The sequence below is a fragment of the Odocoileus virginianus genome, chromosome 7 (genome assembly GCF_023699985.2).
Source record: "Odocoileus virginianus isolate 20LAN1187 ecotype Illinois chromosome 7, Ovbor_1.2, whole genome shotgun sequence".
Taxonomy (NCBI): Eukaryota; Metazoa; Chordata; class Mammalia; order Artiodactyla; family Cervidae; genus Odocoileus; species Odocoileus virginianus.
In genome coordinates, this window is record NC_069680.1 from 3,904,384 (window position 1) to 3,925,001 (window position 20,618).

Genomic DNA, 20,618 nt, shown 5'->3' on the forward strand with positions numbered 1-20,618 from the left:
GAAAATCAAGACGCTAGAATAATACAGCTGTTTCTTGCTGAAGGCTATCTGGCTACTTTAGGGTATGCCAATCCATCCATTTGAATCTCCACCTGATGGAAGTACAGTTGAGATCATAAGAATTTCTACTCAAGCAGAATCCAGGACTCAGGAGGTCAAGGAAACAGAGATTATGCATGTAGAACCAACAGCCTGTCAACATTTAAGAAAACGGACACAGAGCCTGTTAAGAAGCAAATGACAGACAATTCTTTCTCTACATTAAATCTGATTTTCAACAGATTTAAAAAGGAACCTTAAGCATAACCACACTTAATGACTTGCTTGATCCAGTGATTGTCCCCAAAACAGGCAAAGAATTTAAATAACTTGACCAACTTGGAAACCATCTGGTATGCCAAGGTCCTCCTCTCAGAAAAGCTCAAATTCTTGTGCTCTCTGATGATCTCTCAAAAGCACAGTTTCAGTCCTAGGAAGCCGATCCTCTGAGAATTATTTCGGGACTCTTCGGAGTTCATTCATGAGCCAAAGGGCAGCGCTGAGCAGAGCCAGGGAGCCCGACTGGTGAGCGGCAGCCAAAGGAGTTGGGACGTACGTCAGCAGAGTACTGATGCCCAAGCCCACCTGCCACAGGGAAGAGCAGGCAGTAAGCCAAGCACAAGACACACATGCAGAACCGAAATGACTGGCATGGATAACCAGACACACAAACCCGCCACACTTTCCCATCAGAACTTTAAAAAACATATCTTAAAATTTCACAAGGGAACAGACTTACAACCAAAGAAATTCAAATTAGATAAAACTAAAACTCCTCCTAATTATCCTTCATCTAGCCCTGTTCTCTTTCCCAAAGGTAGCCAATGTTACCAGTTTCTCACACTTGTATTTTTATATACATGTTTAAAGAAAGACATAACAGCTTTTAAAAAATATATTGTTCTGTCATTTGCTTTTTTTTTTTTCAAGTAACAATGTATGTCTTGAGATCTTAATATTTTAAACTGCTGTACAGTATTCCACAGGATGGCTGTATCATGGATGTTTATTTAGGGTGTTTCCAATTTTTCACTTTTCACAGTAATTCCATAATGAATTTCCTGGGAACAGTTCTTTGTGCATTAGAGTAGCTCCAGAGCAGGCAAAAATAAGCCAGTGTGCTTGATCAAAGGACTAAACATTTTAACACTTCAAAAAATATTGCCAAATGCCCTCAGAAAAATAGCTATTAACAAATCATCCTCTCATCAAGAATATACAAATGTATATTTTCCTATACCCATTCCAATACCTGATTTTTTTTTCATTTTTTTCCAATCTGACAGGTACAAAATGGCACACATTGCTTTAATTTGTTCCTCTCTGATCATGAGTGAGGCTAAAGAGTTTTTCATATTTACTGGCCATTCATCATTTCTCTTGTGAGAATTGTGTCTTAATATCCTTTACTTATTTTATTTTCTGTTGTTAATATTTTAGTCTACTATAAATATTTTCTCCTAGGCCTGTCACCTTTCTTTTTAAATTTTGTTTCGGGGACACCTTCAGAATCAAAAGAAGTGGCTTATACCTGTGTATATGCCAAAGCTAGCAGAGTGGTGGCTGCAATCGTGGTCCTTCGAGGAAGGGGAATTCTTCGGGAGAGGAGGTAGAGTACTGTAATGGCAGTAACTGAAGTGATGCCCTGAGGGTAGAAAGAGTCTCATCAGGTGCCATGTCCTAGCCCCTGGTTTCTGCTCACCTTACAGCTAATTCCCCAGATCCACTGAGTAACTACTGAACACTTTCCCCTCCCAGGCAGAGAACCACCTGATGACTCCTTAAGCTCGTCCCTGCTCCTCTTCTGCTCGCCACTTCAGTGCAATGGAGGTGTGGCTGCACTTAAAGTTATCGCACTTTATTTGTTTATTTTTTTAAGTTACCGCACTTTATACACACTGTCTCTCAGTAATCTTACCCACCTTCCAATGTGGGTGTCTGCCCGGTGTGGCCCTCAGGTTTTAAATTACTCTTTGCATCAATCCAGTTCAGCTCAGTCGTGTCCAACTCTGTGACCCCATGAACCGCAGCACGCCAGGCCTCCCTGTCCATCACCAACTCCCAGAGTTTACCCAAACTCATGTCCACTGAGTCGGTGATGCCATCCAACCATCTCACCCTCTTACTTATCCCTAATTTTATCTCTATTTTAATCCTGTATTTTTAAAACAAGGCTGACCCCAGTACATGAGAGTTACTGTTTTCCTGGGCTGTGAGTAGAGGAGGTGGTGGTGCTTCCAGCTAGTGTTAAAAAGATCTAAAGTCTCCTTGTCATTTCTACTTCTTTAGAAAGACAGTCTGGAGCTGGTGGTAGGATTTCCGACCCCACCTTCCATATCAAGGAAAATGTTTTCTATCATTTTCTATACCAATTTCACATCTTTTTCTCTTCACAGCTGTCCAATTTCAACCAGACTTTACTTATTCCAAAATGCTGTGCGGCAGTGGGGACTGAGGCTGCACAAGGTAACTTGCCCTAGCCCCAGCATTCCCTCTGGATATGAGGCCCCTGGGCCCCTCTCTCTGCGTGCACTACTGTCATCTCATGCTCAACGTACCTCAGTCTGATGACATCCTCTGTCCCTAGGTTAACACTCATTTCAATAGTCCCATTCCTGCTGGTGTGTTTTAAACATGCCACAGAAGAAACTCTAGGATCGCCTTTGATCTTTCTTCACTTCTGTTCCTGCAGCCAGTCTTCTACTCAAAACAACTTCTTTCAGATTCATCTTCTCAAGTCTGGGTCCTACCATGAAACCCTGAACCCTATCACTCTCACAGCATTACTACAATAGCACTACTGCTTCTCCCAGGTCTCCTTGCCACTAACCTTTCCCTGAGCTCTGATGTATCATGCTCAGGCCACCAAGCAATCTTAACGCGACTCATAGTAGGTCCTTAGTAAATATTAGCTTAAATAAGACGAGGAGTATTTATGATGCTCTTAGCTCCTTGGGGTCTTGGTTCAGCCCTGATGGCTATGTGTTCAGCAACCAGTCTTTACACTCTCTTCTCTACTTGGCCTCATTTCTGCTAAAATGACTATTCTCTGCATGTACAGGATTGAGGAGAATTAACTTTAAAAAGCTGGCAGTATCCTGCAAGCCAGAATTTGGCTAGAGGTATGTGGATAGTTAAGACAAAAACATCACATCAAAAAACTGGTACTGAATTTCTTCTAAAAAGAATTCTAGTACCCACTCTACCATCTCAATGTTGCTAGCAGTGCTTCAGACACCCAGAGTCTGTGAGAGGCTCCTTGTGTGTAGTAGCCAGTAACCCCCAGCCAGACTTACCAGAACCCGGTGATCAAACTGCACCATGGTGGGATTCTCGAAAACATTCCTCAGGAGAGGGGAGAAGCTAAAGAGATCCTCTGGGATCCAAGATTCTCCCATCTTGGGGAAGGAGTTGTAAACAAGTCCAGCATCCAGCCCTGCCACAAAAGCCCCTGGGTTCCAAGGTAAATAGTATTTATTAAAATGAGAGAAAGAAGAGATCAAATACGAGTTCTGACATGAAAGTGAAAGTTCCCTTTGTGACCCAATGGACTGTAGCCCGCCAGGTTCCTCTGTCCATGGAATTCTCCAGGCAAGAATACTGGATTGGGTAAACATTCCCTTCTCCACGGGATCTTCCTAACCTAGGGATTGAACCTGGGTTTCAATCTGGACTGTAGGCAGGTTCTTTACCCTCTGAGCCACCAGGGAAGTTCTGACATAGAAAATGTTTATTATTTCAGAGCTAGACAAAAGGAATAGAGAATAGAAAGATCTACAGCAGGGGTTCTCAAATCCTGCTGTATTCACCATGGAATACACCATGGAAACTTAAAAAAAGAAACTTGCATCCTCACCTACTTCCACCCCAAGATTCTGGTATGCCTTCCCTAGAGGGCTGGATGAGCTCTAGAGAGAGGCATATTAGTTTGGAAAAGTTCCTTTGCTGACTGTGATATGAGTTCTCCTTACTGCCTCACCTCCCCACCGCCAACTGATCTATTCTGACACGTTAATTTATTCTTTCATATCCTCAAGTTTCCACCTAAATGTTACTTTATCAAAGAGATCTCTCCAATAATCCTGTATAAGATAGCACTCCCCAACCCCACGTCTATCCCCTTATCTTGCTTTATTTTCTTTGCAGCACTCAACATCATCTGGTATGTTATGGGTTTTATTGTTTTTTTTAATCTGTCTTCCCCAAGTGCTCAAAAAAATCTTATAAACTAAACCCTGGATAAACACACAAAGAAGGTATCCATGAATTTAATGGATGACTGATCCATTATTTATGACCACAGAAGATTCAGGTATGTTAAATCATATTCCTTATTTTTTGAAATTGCATTTATAAAGTAAAACTTCATGTTCTTCAATCAAAATAAGCGGGGGGCGGGGGGGGGGGGATTTGGGTGGGATCACTGGTTTGATGGTTTTATTTAAAGCCGTGCTGTCCAATCAAACTTTCTGTGATGATGGAAATGTTCTATATCTGTCATCCATCCAGTACAACAGCTGCAAGCCACCCACTGTGGTTACTAAGCACTTGAAATGTGGCTACTGTGACTGAGAAACTAAATTTTATTTGCTTTTAATTAACTTAAGCTTAAATAGTCACATGAAGCTAGTAATTATTGTACAGGGCAGTTCTAGATTAAGAAAGGTAGAGCTGTGATTTAAAGAATGAGAGAGATCTGTTTTAGTCTCTTTGCCCTAATAAACTCCCCACCTAAAGGCCATCTTTGAGGGCAGGCTTTTGTCTGACCTATCTTGTATAATGTAATAACAATAATGTTTATATGATAACAACAGCTAATACTTATATCGCCTTTGCTACTTGTGAGGTGCTAAATACTTCATATATATTACTTAAACTATTATCATCTTCCCCATTTTTTTTTTAAACTTTTTAAATTCATCTGTATTTGTCACAACTTTTTAAAGCAGAATGTGACTTGAGCACTACATTTCCATTCACAAAACTTGCTCCAAGTTACTTTTCCAGCGGCTTTACAACATGCCTGAGCAGGCTTATAATTTTGCTACTCTAGACATATTTTTCTTTGGAAAACAAGCCCTATGTATGGGCAGCGACTCCAATCAAGTTGGTTCAGCTTAACACACTAACTTCTAGAGGCCTGGCACATGCAGTCATAACTACAGCGTCATCTTCCCCATTTTATAGATGAGGTCACTGAGGCCCAGACAGGTTACACAGCTTGTCCAAGGTCATATAGTTTATAGATGTTAAAGCCAAGATTTGAACCTAGACAGTTTGGATCCAAGTAGATGTTCAATATTTTTGTTCAACTAACTGAAAAGCAGGATTTGGGGAAGGAAGGAATAGAAAACAAGAGGGTGAAGATGGTGGGTATGAGAGAGGCAGTTGTGAGAAGGAGGTATAAAGATGCAGGAGGAAAGCATTAGGCAAGAGATCCCACCTGAAGAGTAAAAAGAAGTTAGGCCACCTTTGATAAGAAGAGTCCTACCTGAGAGAGCCGTAAGGAACACCAGGCCTGCAGTTCCATGAGCAAATCGTCTCAACCTCAGGAGTTGACAGGTTTCAGGCAACTAAATAAGAAAATTGCCAGATACACTGACTGCAGGAATTAGGAAAGGCAGCAAGATCTCCAAGGACAAACTCCAGAGACAATCTGAGGCCAGATCTTCTCTCACTCCTAGACTAGGTTAAACACTCCCAGAAAACATTCTATCTAAATTTTATTAAATGTATACATTTACTATTTGTCTTCCCTGCTACCTTGTACGTTTTGTGAAGACAGGAACTGCCATCTCACTTGCTTACTACAGTAATCCTAGCCCAGTAGATGGCATATAGGTATTCAATATACATCTGTTCAGGAATGGAATGATCTGCATTGTTCAGGGAAAACCATTTCACCATGGTTAAGATGATGTGACTTAAGGTAAAGAATTGGATTTTCAAGTCATGTGTAATATTAAGTGTTTAGCAAATATAATCAGAATCAAAACTGTAGAGACAGTAGAGATTCTTGCATTTAGTGTTTTGGGTAAATTGTTTTTATTTTACTGTAGCCAGCTTGTGATAATAATCAGCAAATCAACAAATATTTAGTAAGAACTTTATACACAGGCAAAATGAGCACACATGCAAGCATAAAGGAAAGATACAAAGGAAAGCCAGAGTGCTGCCCTCAAATGATTTACAATCTAGTATGTGAGGAGTTAGGTATCATTACTAAGATTTCATAGGACAGTGTATCAGCACTGGCCATTAGAATTTTCTGTGATGATAGAAAAGTTCTATTATCTGTGCTGCCCAATATGTGGCTATGGAGGATCTAAAGAGGCTAGAGCAAGTGAAAATTTTTTTAAAAGTTAATTTTATTTAAAGTTTAAGTAGATAACGAGTTTGTTTATACAAAGTTATTTTTACTTATTTTAATTAGAATTTAAATAGCAATAGTGGCTAGGAGCTATTGTGCTGGACAGCACAGTTCTATATGGTTGACTATCATCTCAAATCCTTTCTGTAATTAGTGGAATATAAATAAACAAAAAGAGAAAAACAATTAACAATTAAAAAGTCACTGGTAACCTTTAAGAGTACCATTCAGTTAGGAGAACTTAGGAGACTGTACTAAGTACTGAACACTTGATATGTGCAAGTGTAGGGATGAATGTGTAGACAGATATGGATGGGGTGGATGGGGAAGCCAGATGACAAGAAGTGGAAAAAAACAAGGAGTTGTTAGGAGGTACAGCTATAGATGTAGGTTAGTCTTAGAAGTCTGGCTTTGAGAGTAAGAAGAATAGGAACTAGTTAGATGTGAATTACCTACTATACCAATGTTTCAACCCCATCTGGCTTCCCTGTGGGATGAATGCCAGGTCAACAACTCCTGTTCTTACTGGGATCCAGATCACTGGCTCCAGGTACCTACTAAATGATTCTACTTAAAAGTCCTACTATCAACCTAAACCTCACTCCATGAACAGGTTATTCAGGCCAACCATGACTTTGACACCTAAAATAATATGCATTTTAAAATGTATTTCCTTTTAATCAGCATACAGAGAAAATACTTCTAGGCAAGATCACTATGGTTTACTATATTGTCAGATATGCTGAATGGTAGGGTCCCCATGGAAAGAACAAACAACTTAACATGGCTTTTGTACACTACTGAGGTCCACAAGCAACTCTCATTCTGGCCTTCCTCACCTCTCCACCCATCATCCTGCTGGGAATCAGCAGTCAAGTGGTCGAGGTGTCTCTTGTTGCTGGTATTCATTCCTTCTTTTACTAAAACTCATGTTTACATCTTTTTCTTGATAGGCAATGCTGACAAAAGATTTGGCTCCTATACTAATTCTCCTTTGAATAAGCCACTCCTGCCTAAAAGCATAAGTGCAGGTTTTAGTTAGCCATCCCGAAGCTATCCAGAGTCTCAGAATTCATTGTTTCTCTAAACTTTGGTTATATCCGGCTTCTAGTAAACTGATCGATGTTGCTAAGGGAATGTATGCATTTTGATATGGAACTTCCCATTAGGACCAGAATTTCCATGTCTCTGACCCTGTCCACATGTGTGGTAAACAATACAGCCTGACTTTACCTTGTGCTGAGGAAGTAGCAGGGAGAGCGAGGTCCATAAGCTGGCACAGTAGAGCACAAGGGCTGATCCCAGGTGGGCAGCCAGGCGGTACTGACTGACTCGAGGGATGTCATGGGAATCTGGTTTTTCTTCTAATCCACTTTTCACCATATACCATCCCAAAAGGCCCTACAATCACAAGGAAAAAAGGCAAACAAGACAAGGTTGAAGCTGTCTATTCAACTTGACTCTTTCAGAAAGAGTCTATCTGACCCCTCCTTTCCATATGCTCCCACATCCCCAGGAACCAAGGAATTGAGACCTACCCAATTTCCACATACAGCACCATAAATACTTAACCACTGTTTAGAATTAACGTTTTATTGAAGTATAAGCCTATAGTCAAAGCTATGGTTTTTCCAGTAGTCACGTATGGAGGTGAGAGTTGGACCATAAAGAAGCTGAGAGCCGAAGAATTGATGCTTTTAAACTATGGTGTTGGAGAAAACTCTTGAGAGTCCCTTGGACTCAAGAAGATCAAACCAGTCAATCCTAAAGGAAATCAGTCCTGAATATGCATTGGAAGGACTGATGCTGAAGCTGAAGCTCCAATACTTTGGCCACCTGATGTGAAGAATTCATTGGAAAAGACCCTGATGCTGGGAAAGACTGAAGGTAGAAGGAGAAGGGACGACATAAGATGAGATGGTTGGATGGCATCACCAACTCAGTGGACACAAGTTTGAGCAAGTTCTGGGAGTTGGTGATGGACAGGAAAGCTTGGTGTGCTGCAGTCTATGGGGTCGCAAAGAGTCAGACATAACTGAGTGACTGAATTTAATTGAACTGAAGTAGAACCAAATATGATGGCTACTCCATTTCTTCTACGGGATTCTTGCCCACAGTAGTAGATATAATGGTCAGCTGAGTTATATTCACCCATTCCAGTCCATTTTAGTTCACTGATGCCCAAAAAGACGATGTTCACTCATAGTCAACAAAACAGTCCGAAATGCAATACTTGGATGCAATCTCAAAAATGACAGAATGATCTCTGTTCCTTTCCAAGGCAAACCATTCACTATCACAGTAATCCAAGTCAATGCCCTGACCAGTAATGCTGAAGCTGAAAGGTTCTATGAAGACCTACAAGACCTTCTAGAACTAACACCCCAAAAAGATGTCCTTTTCATTATAGGGGACTGGAATGCAAAAGTGAAAGAAACACCTGGAGTAACAGACAAATTTGGCCCTGGAGTACAGAACGAAGCAGGGCAAAGGCTAAGAGAATTTTGCCAAGAGAATGCACTGGTCATAGCAAACACCCTCTTCCAACAACACAAGAGATGACTCTACACATGGATATCACCTGATGGTCAATACCACAATCAGATTGATTATATTCTTTGCAGCCGAAGATGGAGAAGCTCTATACAGTCAGCAAAAACAAGACTGGGACCTGACTGTGGCTCAGATCATGAACTCCTTATTGCCAAATCCAGACTTAAAATGAAGAAAGGAGGGAAAACCACTAGACCATTCAGGTATGACCTCAATCAAATCCCTTACGATTATACAGTGGAAGTGACAAACAGATTCAAGGGATTAGACCTGATAGACATAGAGTGCCTTAAGAACTATGGACGGAGGTTCGTGACATTGTACAGGAGGCAGGGATCAAGACCATCCCCAAGAAAAAGATATGCAAAAAGGCAAAATGGTTGTCTAAGGCGGCCTTACAAATAGCTGTGAAAAGAAGAGAAAGTGAAAGTGAAGTTGCTCAGTCGTGTCCGACTCTTTGTGATCCCATGACTGTAGCCTACCAGGATCCTCAGTCCATGGGATTTTCCAGGCAAGAATACTGGAGTGGGTTGCCATTTCCTTCTCCAGGGGATCTTCCTGCCCCAGGGATCAAACCCAGGTCTCCCACATTGTAGGCATACGCTTTACCATCTGACCTACCAGGGAAGCCCGAAAAGAAGAGAAGTGAAAGGCAAAGGAGAAAAGGAAAGATATACCCATTTGAATGCAGAGTTCCAAAGAATAACACGGAGAGATAAGAAAGCCTTCCTCAATGATCAATGCAAAGAAATAGAGGAAAACAACAGAATGGGAAAGACTAGAGATCTCTTCAAGAAAATCAGAGATACCAAGGGAACATTTCATGCAAAGATGGGCACGATAAAGGACAGAAATGGTACGGACCTAACAGAAGCAGAAGATATTAAGAAGAGGTGGCAAGAATACACAGAAGAACTACACAAAAAAGATCTTCATGACCCAGATAATCACGATGGTGTGATCACTCACCTAGAGCCAGACATCCTGGAGTGCGAAGTCAAGTGGGCCTTAGGAAACATCACTACGAAGAAAGCTAGTGGAGGTGATGGAATTCAGTTGAGCTATTTCAAATCCTAAAAGATGATGCTGTGAAAGTGCCACACTCAATATGCCAGCAAATTTGGAAAACTCAGCAGTGGCCACAGGACTGGAAAAGGTCAGTTTTCATTCCAATCCCAAAGAAAGGCAATCCCAAAGAATGCTCAAACTACCACACTGCACTCATCTCACACGCTAGTAATGCTCAGTATTCTCCAAACCAGGCTGCAACAGTACATGAACCATGAACTTCCAGATGTTCAAGCTGGATTTAGAAAAGGCAGAGGAACCAGAGATCAAATTGTCAACATCCACTGGGTCATCGAAAAAGCAAGAGTTCCAGAAAAACATCTATTTCTGCTTTATTGACTATTCCAAAGCCTTTGACTGTGTGGATCACAACAAACTGTGGAAAATTCTGAAAGAGATGGGAATATCAGACCACCTGAGCTGCCTCCTGAGAAATCTGTGTGCAGGTCAGGAAGCTACAGTTAGAACCGGACATGGAACAGACTGGTTCCAAATTGGGAAAGGAGTATGCCAAGGCTGTACATTGTCACCCTGCTTATTTAACTTATATGCAGAGTACATCATGAGAAATACTGGGCTGGATGAAGCACAAGCTGGAATCAAGATTGCCGGGAGAAATATTAATAACCTCAGACATGCAGATGACACTACCCTTATGGCAGTAAGTGAAGAAGAACTAAAGAGCCTCTTGATGAAAGTGAAAGAGGAGAGTGGAAAAGTTGGCTTAAAACTCAACATTCAGAAAACTAAGATCATGGCATCTGGTCCCATCACTTCATGGCAAATAGATGGCGAAACAGTGGAAACAGTGACAGACTTTACTTTTTCAGGCTCCAAAATCACTGCAGATGGTGACTGCAGCCATGAAATTAAAAGACACTTGCTCCTTGGAAGAAAAGTTATGACCAACCCAGACAGCATATTAAAAAGCTGAGACATTACTTTGCCAACAAAGGTTTGTCTAGTCAAAGCTTTGGTTTTTCCAGTAGCTGTGTATGGATTGAGAGATGGACTATAAAGAAAGCTGAGCACCGAAAAATTGATGCTTTTGAACTGTGGTGTTGGAGAAGACCCTTGAAAGTTCCTTGGACTACAAGGAGATCCAATCAGTCCGTCCTAAAGGAAATCAGTCCTGAATATTCATTGGAAGGACTGATGCTGAAGCTGAAACTCCAATACTTTGGCCACCTGATGCAAAGAACTGACCCATCTGAAAAGACCCTGATGCTGGGAACAATTGAGGCAGGAGGAAAAGGGGACGACAGAGGATGAGAAGGTTGGGTGGTATCACTGACTCGATGGACATGAGTTTGAATAAACTCCAGGAGCTGGTGATGGACAGGGAGGCCTGGCATGCTGCATGCAGTCCATGGGGTCACAGAGAGTCGGACACGACTGAGTGACTGAACTGAAAAGCCAAATATAGAAAATTACACAAAGGTGTATTTTGGAGAAAACGTTTGGGACAAATTCTTGATATAATTTAACATTATGTAAACCAGTAAAATATGAAAGTAAAAAGATGATTTGATAAGAGCTAGACTGAAACCTTTGGAGAAGTTTGACAAAGATAACTGCTTAAAAACAATTACTCTCATATTAGGTGGGAAGAGACAATTATCAAAGTTTGTGGGAGGCCAATTCATAAAAATCTGTAAAGTTTTTCAGGCAAATTGGTTTGCCAGTGTCTAAATTTCTACTCCTTTTTTAAAAAAAATTATAATGAAAGTACATGCTTAAGTGTAAAAGTTTAAGGTATGTGTTACTATTCTACGATTCCCTGTTTAACTGAGTTTTCATTTAACAAAACTGTCAGTTCTAGTCATATCAGATAAGGTACAGCCCTTTCACGCCAACCCTCCCCAGCTAACAGAATCATGTTAACATAAATATATGCTCCTCAAGGTCTTTTTGGCTATTTCTTTCCCCCATCAGTATTACCCTAGATGTTCTAACTACCTTGATTTCATCTGCAGAGGACGCTGGAAGATGAGGGCGTTCACAGTGTGATCTGCCAGCCCCTACTTTCTTCCTCCCAAAACCCTATCTGCCATCTTCAAATTTTTGCCTCCCTGAAAGTCTGACTTGAGTGGTTTTTGGTTTTTTTTAAATTTTTAAACAAGCTTTTACTTTGTTTCACCAACTATCTCTAGTTTCTATTAGATTTTTATTAATGTCTAACTCTTTATTATCTGTTTCTATCCCTTCTGTTTTGTGTCTTCCATCTCCCTCCTTTATTTCTAATCATGGGTTGGCATTCTTACCACTTTGATTTAAATCAACCAACTAGTTTCCTCCTGACCAAATTCTGACACCTCTTCGATGCTCTGGGACCCCCCTTTAGAGCCGTGTATCCTGACCCAAATACTTCCATGTGTCCTCTCTAACATTCCTTCACGTGGCTCTCAAGCTTCCCTCACCCCAGAACTGTAGGAATCCTTCGTTTCCTCAAGAGAAGCTCAACTTACATAACTTTAATCACCATTTATACTTGAACATCTCTCAGTTACCTCTGTATTCAAAGATCCTTCATCCCACAAAATGTTTCTCTTGAAATTTCCCTATTTGTCCCTACAGCCATTCTAACATAGGGATCCCACTTCCCCATAGAGCAGGCAAGTTAGAAGAAGGGAGGAGACCAAGGACCCAGAGAGATCGCCATGATGGGAAAGAAACTCGAATTCTTGTGACACAAAAACATATTTACTGAGTGCTTACTGATTCCAGACACTAAACTAAGTACTTTACATGCACGATCTTTTTTAATATTCACACAACCTAAGCACTAGGGTCTATTATTTTCTCCATTTACAGGTAAGGAAAGCACAACCTACAGAGGTTAGACAACACGCCCTATTAAGTGACAGAGCCGGGCCTTGAAGCCAGGCCTATGACACTAAAATCCACGTTCTTACCTCCTTTGTGATACTGTTTCAAAGATTACTTTACTAAAAACTATGCCCACTAGGAAGCTCCTGAGAACATTTCTGCTTTCCCAAACTTGAGTAAATCTCACCTGGAAGCAAACTAAACCACAGAGGGCAAGAACACGTCCTTTCAGGCCACGGGTGAGCCAGCCCTTTTTCCAAAAGTAGGCAGCAGGCAGGATGTATGCAAGGCCTACAAGGCGACCCCACATTCGGTGTGAGTACTCCATGTACCAGATGAACTTGAATTCCGCCAGCGTCATATCATGATTCAAGCTGGGTGAAAAGGGAAGTCAAAAATAAGAAAGATCCATCTGATTTTTATTTCTTGATAGAATGAAGGAACATTCTTGGTTTTTAAACTTGATCAGTCTGCCATTTTCCTCATCAACCACTTCAGAATCACTTTGGAAATGGAGGTTTAGAGTAGGAAGCTCACTAAACATACCTAAATCAAATATCAAAAAAGAATAGAACCTACTGTTTTGAAATATTTTAAATAAGAAAAAGATTGAGTGGTTCTAGTAGGATGTTTACCAGATTTTCTATAATACTTACATTTTAAATTCTGGAAATTGCTGATATTTTTGGAATTCTGCTTCCCATTCCTCTTGGCTTGTGGGTGGCTTCATCTCCTTTATTAAATGCCAATCTACCATGGAGAGGCCAGACTCTGTCAGCCTTAAGGTAGGGAAGAAATTTGAGTGTGTGTGTTAAATTTCAGTGTATATGTCTGTGCACCACACTCCATTACTCATAAATGGTTTACAGTAGCAAGCAGATCTGAACTTGACCCCTATAAAAGTAAACATATAATTTCACTGTTTCCTCTTTTGACAACTTGCTCTTTTCTTACTGCTTAGAATTCTGTCAGAAAGAACTGCTATCAGGTACAAATTTCTTTACTCCTTGTTCTATTTCATTAAACTTTCCTTACTTCTTTCACTAGCATTCCCTGACAGATAAAATCAACCCTTAGACCAAAGAAATGTGCCCTAAGAGCATAACCAATATTATTTACACAAGGGGAAGAGATTGCTACAGACAGAAATCAGTTGAGGTTACTGAGTGAATTTAAAGTCAATAAAAATCAAAATTTATTGATTACAGGCTACATAACACATAAGGTAAGGGCACAGGGAATGCAAAGAGAATTTGAGGAAGACATACTTTAATAACACTAGAAAGTATTTTCACTAAAAGGGGTCAGGGTTCCAAAAGTAAAAAAGCTGACTTCAGGTCTGAGGCAAGACAAGCCTGGAACATCTTACCCAGAAAGCAAGGGATCAAAGTTTACCAGGTTCCTGTTAGAAAGACTGGAGTCAATCTGAAGAGGTTCCCACTGACTAAAGATAGGACAACTGGAGCAAATCATCACCACTGCAATGGACTGAAACAAATATTTAAACCTATGAGCTCATTAACACTTAAAAACTCACTTTATTGGTCACTTTTGGAAAATGCTTGGGAACCAACTTGTTATTTTGAAGACTGATAAAGGGAAAGGAATTAAGTGTTTATCCTGCCTTTCCTAGCATGTTGTACCTCAGCATAACCAAATTACTGATGAAAGTTTTTCTTTATAGTTGAGCTAATAAAATACCTATTACAATTTTGCAACTCTAATGAAGTAACAGATTTAGGCAATGATCATCAAGGGCTGTTGACATCTTTAACAGACACCAGATATTTATGAATGATCCAGTCACCTATGAAGTGTTTTGCTCCCTGTCCCCAACCTGAACCTGATCAAGCAACAAGTTTGTCTACAGGAAATACAGGGGACAATGTTGTTGTTGTTGTTGTTGTTGTTGTTGTTGTTGAGGTGCTCAGTCATGTCTGACTCTTTGCAATCCCGTGGACTGCAGCATGCCAGGCTTCCCTGTCCTTCACTATCTCCCAGAGTTTGCTCAAACTCATGTCCATTCAGTTGATGATGCCATCCAACCATCTCATCCTCTGTTGTCCCCTTCTCCTCCTGCCTTCAATCTTTCCCAGCATCAGGGTCTTTTCCAGTGAATCTGCTCTTTGCATCGGGTGGCCAGAGTATTAGAGTTTCAGCTTCAGCATCAGTCCTTCCAATGAATATTCAGAGTTGATTTCCTTTAGATTTGACTGGTTTGATCTCCCTGTTGTCCAAGGGACTCTCAAGTCTTCTTCAGCACCACAGTTTGAAAGCATCGATGCTTCGGTGCTCAGCCTTCATTATGGTCCAACTCTCATATCCATATATGACTACTGGGAAAACCATAGCTTTGACTATATGGGACTTTGTTGGCAAAGTGATGTTTCTGCTTTTTAATATGCTATCTAGGTTTGTCATAGCTTTTGGAACATGTTAAATACCATAAATGCTATTAGCAAAATCCAGACCGTGAGAAACTACAAAGTACAAATGACTTGGGTTTCTTCAACAACAGCAAAAAACTGCAAAGGGGGTAGGGGAGGTGGAGGGAGCAGAATCCAAATCTATAACATCTCTCTACAGATTTAAAGAGACCCAAGAAGCATGCACGGGCTTCCCAGGTGGCGCGAGTGATAAAGAACCCTCCTGCCAATACAGCAGACGTTAGAGACACAGGTTCGATCCCTGGGTTGGAAAGATCCCCTGGAGGAGGGCATGGCAACCCACTGCAGTATTCTTGCCTGGAGAATCCCATGGACAGGGGAGCCTGGTGGGCTACAGTCCAAGGGTCACAAAACATCGGACATGACTGAAGCAACCAAGCATGAAGCACATGCACAGGAACCAACAGTGAGATGTGGAACTTATTTGTGTGTAGTTCAAACAAACTGTACAGAAATTTTTGTGACAAATCTGAACTCTGATTGTAGGGGGAAATATACACAAACAATGCACAGCTAACAGTTAAGACCTGAACCAGTCTTTATGAAGGGCTTCTACTGCATGCATGCATTAGTAAAATCCTAGACTGTTCTATGGCGGGGCAAGCCATCAGACATGTTCCTCCTATAGGCCTCAATTTCTGCATACTAAAATGTGGGAGCTAGATTAGATGATTTCTAAGGTCCCTTCCCCCTCCGTCATCCTGCATGTCTACTGATGATCCAAACAGCTGACTATGAACAAATTACTCACCTTGTTACTCCACCAAGAATAACTGCTCCAGCCACTGTCCCACTGCAGACCAGGAGCCATCGGCCCACCGCCCGCTCAGCAGCCTTTGAAGGGAGGGATACTGTACCCCTTCCAGGTTGCAAAGCTACATTGGAGATAGTGCTGTATTGCCCTGGCCTCAAAGGGCGCCTGATCCCACAACTGCAACCACACTAAGGATCAAGACAGACAAATTACAACTGGAGAAAGAAGAAAAGCCTTCACTCCACGGCTACTCACACAGTCTCACTGTGTCTGGTATGAAGTATCCTGGTCATATTTCCACTGCTACTGTCCAGGTAAAACGTCATCTCTTATCTGGGCTGCATCTACCCCCAAGTGGTTTGCCTGCCTCCAATCCATCCCCACTACCTGAACCTTCTGTCTCTCATATTTCTCCAAGACTTAACTCTACACCTAAATATGGATTAAATAAGGATTATTTTCTTTTTTTTTTTCAATATGATTTTTCTCTAACTGGGGTTCCACTTGTCCCCTGACTGACCTATCACAGATCTCAGCCTGGATGTCACCTCCTCTAGGAAGTATTCCCAGACCTCCCCCACCTCCCCATGTGTGCTGGGTCACTCTCCCAGCACACTATATCTCTCCATCACACAGCAGTGTATCATTTAGTACACAGAGGTTTGTCTCTATCTCCCACTAAGCTATGAGGTACAGGACAGCAGTGTCTGTTCAGTCTGGCTTCTACAAACTTCCTTTCATACACAATTCCTTTACATAACAAGACCTTAATAAAGATTTGACAAATGAGTTACAAACAAATGAACTGTGACTCCCTCTCGGGCAGGAGACTTGGTATTTTATCTTGCTTTCCAGACCCAGGGATCAAACCCGAGTCTCCTGAGTCTTCTGCATTGGCAGGTGTATTCTTTACCACTGAGCCACCTGCGAAGACCAGTTAACTAAGTAACCTTAGACAAATTAAGCCTCAATTTACTTCTCTGTAGAATGGAGTTACAGTCCCTAACCTGACTACCCAGTAGCTTTGAGCAGAAATCAAACACATGTGTAAAAATCACTGAGCTTTTACTATGTGCTAAACCTCTGTGTATATTATTTAATACAACACTTATGAAGTGCCATTATCCCCATTTTGCAGACGAGTAAACTGAGGCACAGAAAGGTTATCCAACTTGGCTAAGAGCACACAGCTAGTAAGTGGTAGGTCCGCATGCGAACTCAGGAGGCCTAGACACAATGAAATGCCTTGTGAACTTCAAGGAGCTACAGAAACGTGATGTGTGAGGATCTATTACCTCTTGGCCCTTTCACCCCATGCCCGCTTCCGCGACTCAGCGCGCTGCAGTGCGGTACCTGTGTTCTAGGCGCCACCCTAGGAACCAGGAGCCGGGGACACGGGCTCCCCAGCAAGGCCTTCAAGGGCGTAAAGAGTAATCGCTGCATAGTATACACGGTGCCCAACGACCACCTTCAGCCTCCTGTGCTCTCTGGTCCCCTTTCTCCGCCACCGACGGAAGAAGCACTTCCGGGTCACACAAACGAGCCCCTCCTCTTTGGAAGGCAGGGGCGAGCAGTAACTGCGCCTGCGCCAGTTTCTGGGCTTTCGCGGGGGCTGCTGGGGCGTGGAAGTCGGGGACGCGCAGGGATGCGCGCAGCTGGGAGGACGCGCCCGTCTGGTCGCGCGCCTTGGAACCCGGACTCTTTGAGTGGAAACCGAAGACGCACGAGGGAGGAACGCGTGGAGCATGAAGAGGCAGGGGGCCTCCTCCGAGCGGAAGCGGGCGCGGATACCATCCGGGAAGGCGGGTGCGGAAGGTGGCGGGATGGGGGCGGTGGCCGACTTTGCTGCGGGGTACGGGCCGGGCCGGGTCGGGCGGGGGTTCTGGCCCGTGGATCAATCGCGATTTCCCTGAAAGTACTTTCTCCTGCTCCTCACAAACACCCCCAGTGAGGCGTAATCTGTCATTCGGCTTTAAACATGTGGAATCTGAGGGACTGTTGGCGAGTGTGGCCGGGCTCTGGAGCCAGATATGTGTGTGGGTTCGAATTAGGCGCCCCCACGTCTCGTCGTGCGACCGTGTTCAAGTTGGTTAACTTCTGTCAGCCTCGCGTTTCCCATCGCCACACGAGGATACTGGTACCCCCTCACGGCAGCGCTGGATCAGTGTCTGACCTGGAGGGACTGCTTAATAACCCATAGCTGCTGCGGCGAGGATAGGGGTTGTGCCTAAAGCCACACCGCTCCGAAATGGCAAAGCTTGGCTGCCCCAAGTCAGGAGTTCTTCCTGCTGGTACAGGATCGGCTGGCATGGCAGGTGCTAGGGAATTTGCCAGGTTCCTCCTCCGGAAACTTGGTTCCTCCAAACTAGCGGTTCTGAAACTGATCGCAGGACTCTTTGATCCTCCTAAAATTATTGAGAACCTCAAAGACCTTTTATTTATATAGGTTAAACTTATTGATATTGGACATGTTAGAAATTAAAACAGGACATTTAAAAACAAAGGGTTTCCCTTGTGGCTCAGCAGGTAAAGAATCTGCCTGCAATGCGAGAGACCTGGGTTCGATCCCTGGGTTGGGAAGATCCCCTGGTGAAGGGAACGGCTGCCCACTCAGGTATTCTGGCCTGGATAAGTCCATGGGGGTCGCAAAGAGTCAGATAACGACTGAATGACTTTCACTTTGTTTCTTTCACAAACAGAAGCCCTGTGCATGTTGACACGTTTTATGGAAAAAAAAATCACTATTTTCCTAAGCAAACAAAAAATAGAATAGTACCAATGTTTTATATTTTTGCAAATCTCTTTAATGTCTGGCTTAATGAAATTCTCATTAACAATAGAGTGCTTTTGCATTCAGTGTGACAGGTAGCCTCTGGAAAACTCTACTCTGCCTGTGAGAGAATGAGGGTGAAAAAGGCAACTAAAATCTTGGTATTGTTATGAAAATAATTTTCATTGTACAGACTCTGAAAGTGTCTTAGAGGCCCTTAGTCCAGAGTTAACTGGACAGCTACACTGAGAACTGCTGCTCCAAACAAATCTCCTCTTTGATCCCTTCAAATAACTTCCTATTTTAGGACAACTGCCTTACTCTTTTCTTTTTGTCATAGCCTTTTATGTGCATCCTTACTCTCTCCTGGCCAAGATCTTTTTCTTTTTCTTTCTTTTTTTTTTTTTTGGCCACAGCCTGCAGCTTATGGGATTTTAGTCTCCTAACCAGGGACCCAGCTTGGGGCCCTGGCATTGAAAGCACCAGAGTCTCAACCACTGGTGCATGCTCAGTTGCACAATGGTGTCTGACCCTTTTGACTCTGTGGACTGTAGCCCACCAGGCTTCTCTGTCCATGGGATTTCCTGGCAAGAATACTGGAGTCGGTTGCCATTTCCTATTCCAGGAGATCTTCCCTACCTGGGGATTGAACCCACATCTTCTGCATTAGCAGGCGGATTCTTTACCACTGAGCCTCCTGGGAAGCCCTTTAACTACTGGACTGCTGGGGAATTCCTGCCAAGATCTTGTCTTGTGTGAGGGAAGTGGTACCCCTACAGCACTGTTCAGTTAGATGGATCTAACAGCTGATATGGGTGAGTTATCAGGAAACCCATGGAATTAATGCAGTGCTGTTGCCTAAGAGCATAGAGAGTCTCTTGGCCCTTTCAGAGTTTGAAGCTGATAGTCTTTTAAATAAATGAGGCATTTGCAGTGTGATGTTAGGGAATGATAGATTTTTGTTTTTCAAATTTAAAGTTGACTTTAAAAAACTATAAAAGCAAAAAAAAAAAAACTATAAAAGCAACATTAGGTAGAAAAAAAATCAAGCAGTATAGAAAAGTAAAAAGAAGAAAGTAAAAGTAATTTTAAATACCACCACCTGGAAGTAACAATTACCAGGATATGCTGAACATTCCTCTAGATATTATTGCATGAAGTATGCATTCATTATTCTTAATTTTTTTTTAAAAAAGTGTGTGCTTACAGAAAAAATTCAAAACTGTTTTCATCACACTCTTTAGTGTAGATACATGAATGTTTATGAATTGATAATCATTCAGTTCAGTTCACTGGCTCAGTCGTGACTGAGCCAAAGTCCGACTCTTTGCAGCCACATGGACGACAGCACTCGAGGCTTCCCTGTCCAGCACCAACTCCTGGAGCTTGCTCAGACTCACGTCCATCGAGTCAGTGATGCCATCCAACCATCTCATCCTCTGTCGTCCCCTTCTGCCTTCAATCTTTCACCATCAGGGTCTTTTCCAATGAATCAGTTCTTTGCATCAGGTTGCCAAAGTATTGGAGCTTCAGCTTCAGCATCAGTCCTTCCAATGAATATTCAGTCCTGCTTTCTTTTAGGATTGACTGGTTGGATCTCCTTGCAGTCCAAGGGACGCTCAAGAGTCTTCTCCAACACCACAGTTCAAAAGCATCAATTTTTGGCACTCAGCTTTCTTTATGGTCCAACTCTCACATCCATGTAATCATTCAGCCTTTAGTAAATCTTTGTGTGTCTGTTGTGTACTATGAGCTATATACTATAAGCACACTAGACTGTGCTTACTG

At 42.3% G+C, this 20,618-nt stretch overlaps 2 protein-coding genes across 4 annotated transcripts in view; one reads left to right on the forward strand and one right to left on the reverse strand.

The window, feature by feature from the left end:
• Positions 1–226: 226 nt before the first annotated feature.
• On the reverse strand, positions 227–17,606 carry COX15 (cytochrome c oxidase assembly homolog COX15). 3 transcript variants are annotated; one of them, XM_020897320.2, is made up of 9 exons: positions 17,414–17,604; positions 16,058–16,248; positions 13,516–13,638; positions 13,047–13,233; positions 7,643–7,810; positions 5,531–5,612; positions 3,336–3,490; positions 1,571–1,684; positions 227–624 (listed from the first exon to the last, which is right to left on the reverse strand). In XM_020897320.2, the coding sequence occupies exons 1-9, from the start codon at positions 17,501–17,503 to the stop codon at positions 493–495; spliced, it is 1,242 nt and encodes a 413-aa protein (XP_020752979.2). In that variant the 5' UTR covers positions 17,504–17,604; the 3' UTR covers positions 227–492. The 3 variants fall into 3 exon arrangements, with proteins under 3 accessions (XP_020752979.2, XP_020752980.2, XP_020752981.2); XM_020897321.2 differs by lacking the exon at positions 1,571–1,684 and having other exon boundaries at positions 17,414–17,606; XM_020897322.2 differs by lacking the exon at positions 16,058–16,248 and having other exon boundaries at positions 17,414–17,501.
• A 53-nt stretch (positions 17,607–17,659) lies between these two features.
• The window catches only part of CUTC (cutC copper transporter), a 32,525-nt gene continuing 29,566 nt past the window's right edge, over positions 17,660–20,618 (forward strand). Inside the window, exon 1 of the mRNA XM_020897323.2 lies at positions 17,660–17,866. Within this exon, the coding sequence (XP_020752982.1) occupies positions 17,806–17,866 (61 nt within the window). The 5' untranslated portion in view covers positions 17,660–17,805. The remainder of the gene's footprint in view (positions 17,867–20,618) is intronic.

What these genes read in the sequence shown, in the direction of transcription:
- COX15 (XM_020897320.2), bottom strand. Translation starts at nt 17,503, where the DNA reads ATGCAGCGATTACTCTTTACGCCCTTGAAGGCCTTGCTGGGGAGCCCG. An exon ending in GTGGTTTAGTTTGCTTCCAG is followed by an intron (nt 7,811 to 13,046) that starts GTGAGATTTACT and finishes TTGTGATTGTAG; the next exon opens with GGCCTTTTGGGATGGTATAT. An exon ending in GTTCCTTACGGCTCTCTCAG is followed by an intron (nt 3,491 to 5,530) that starts GTAGGACTCTTC and finishes CTTGGAACCCAG; the next exon opens with GGGCTTTTGTGGCAGGGCTG.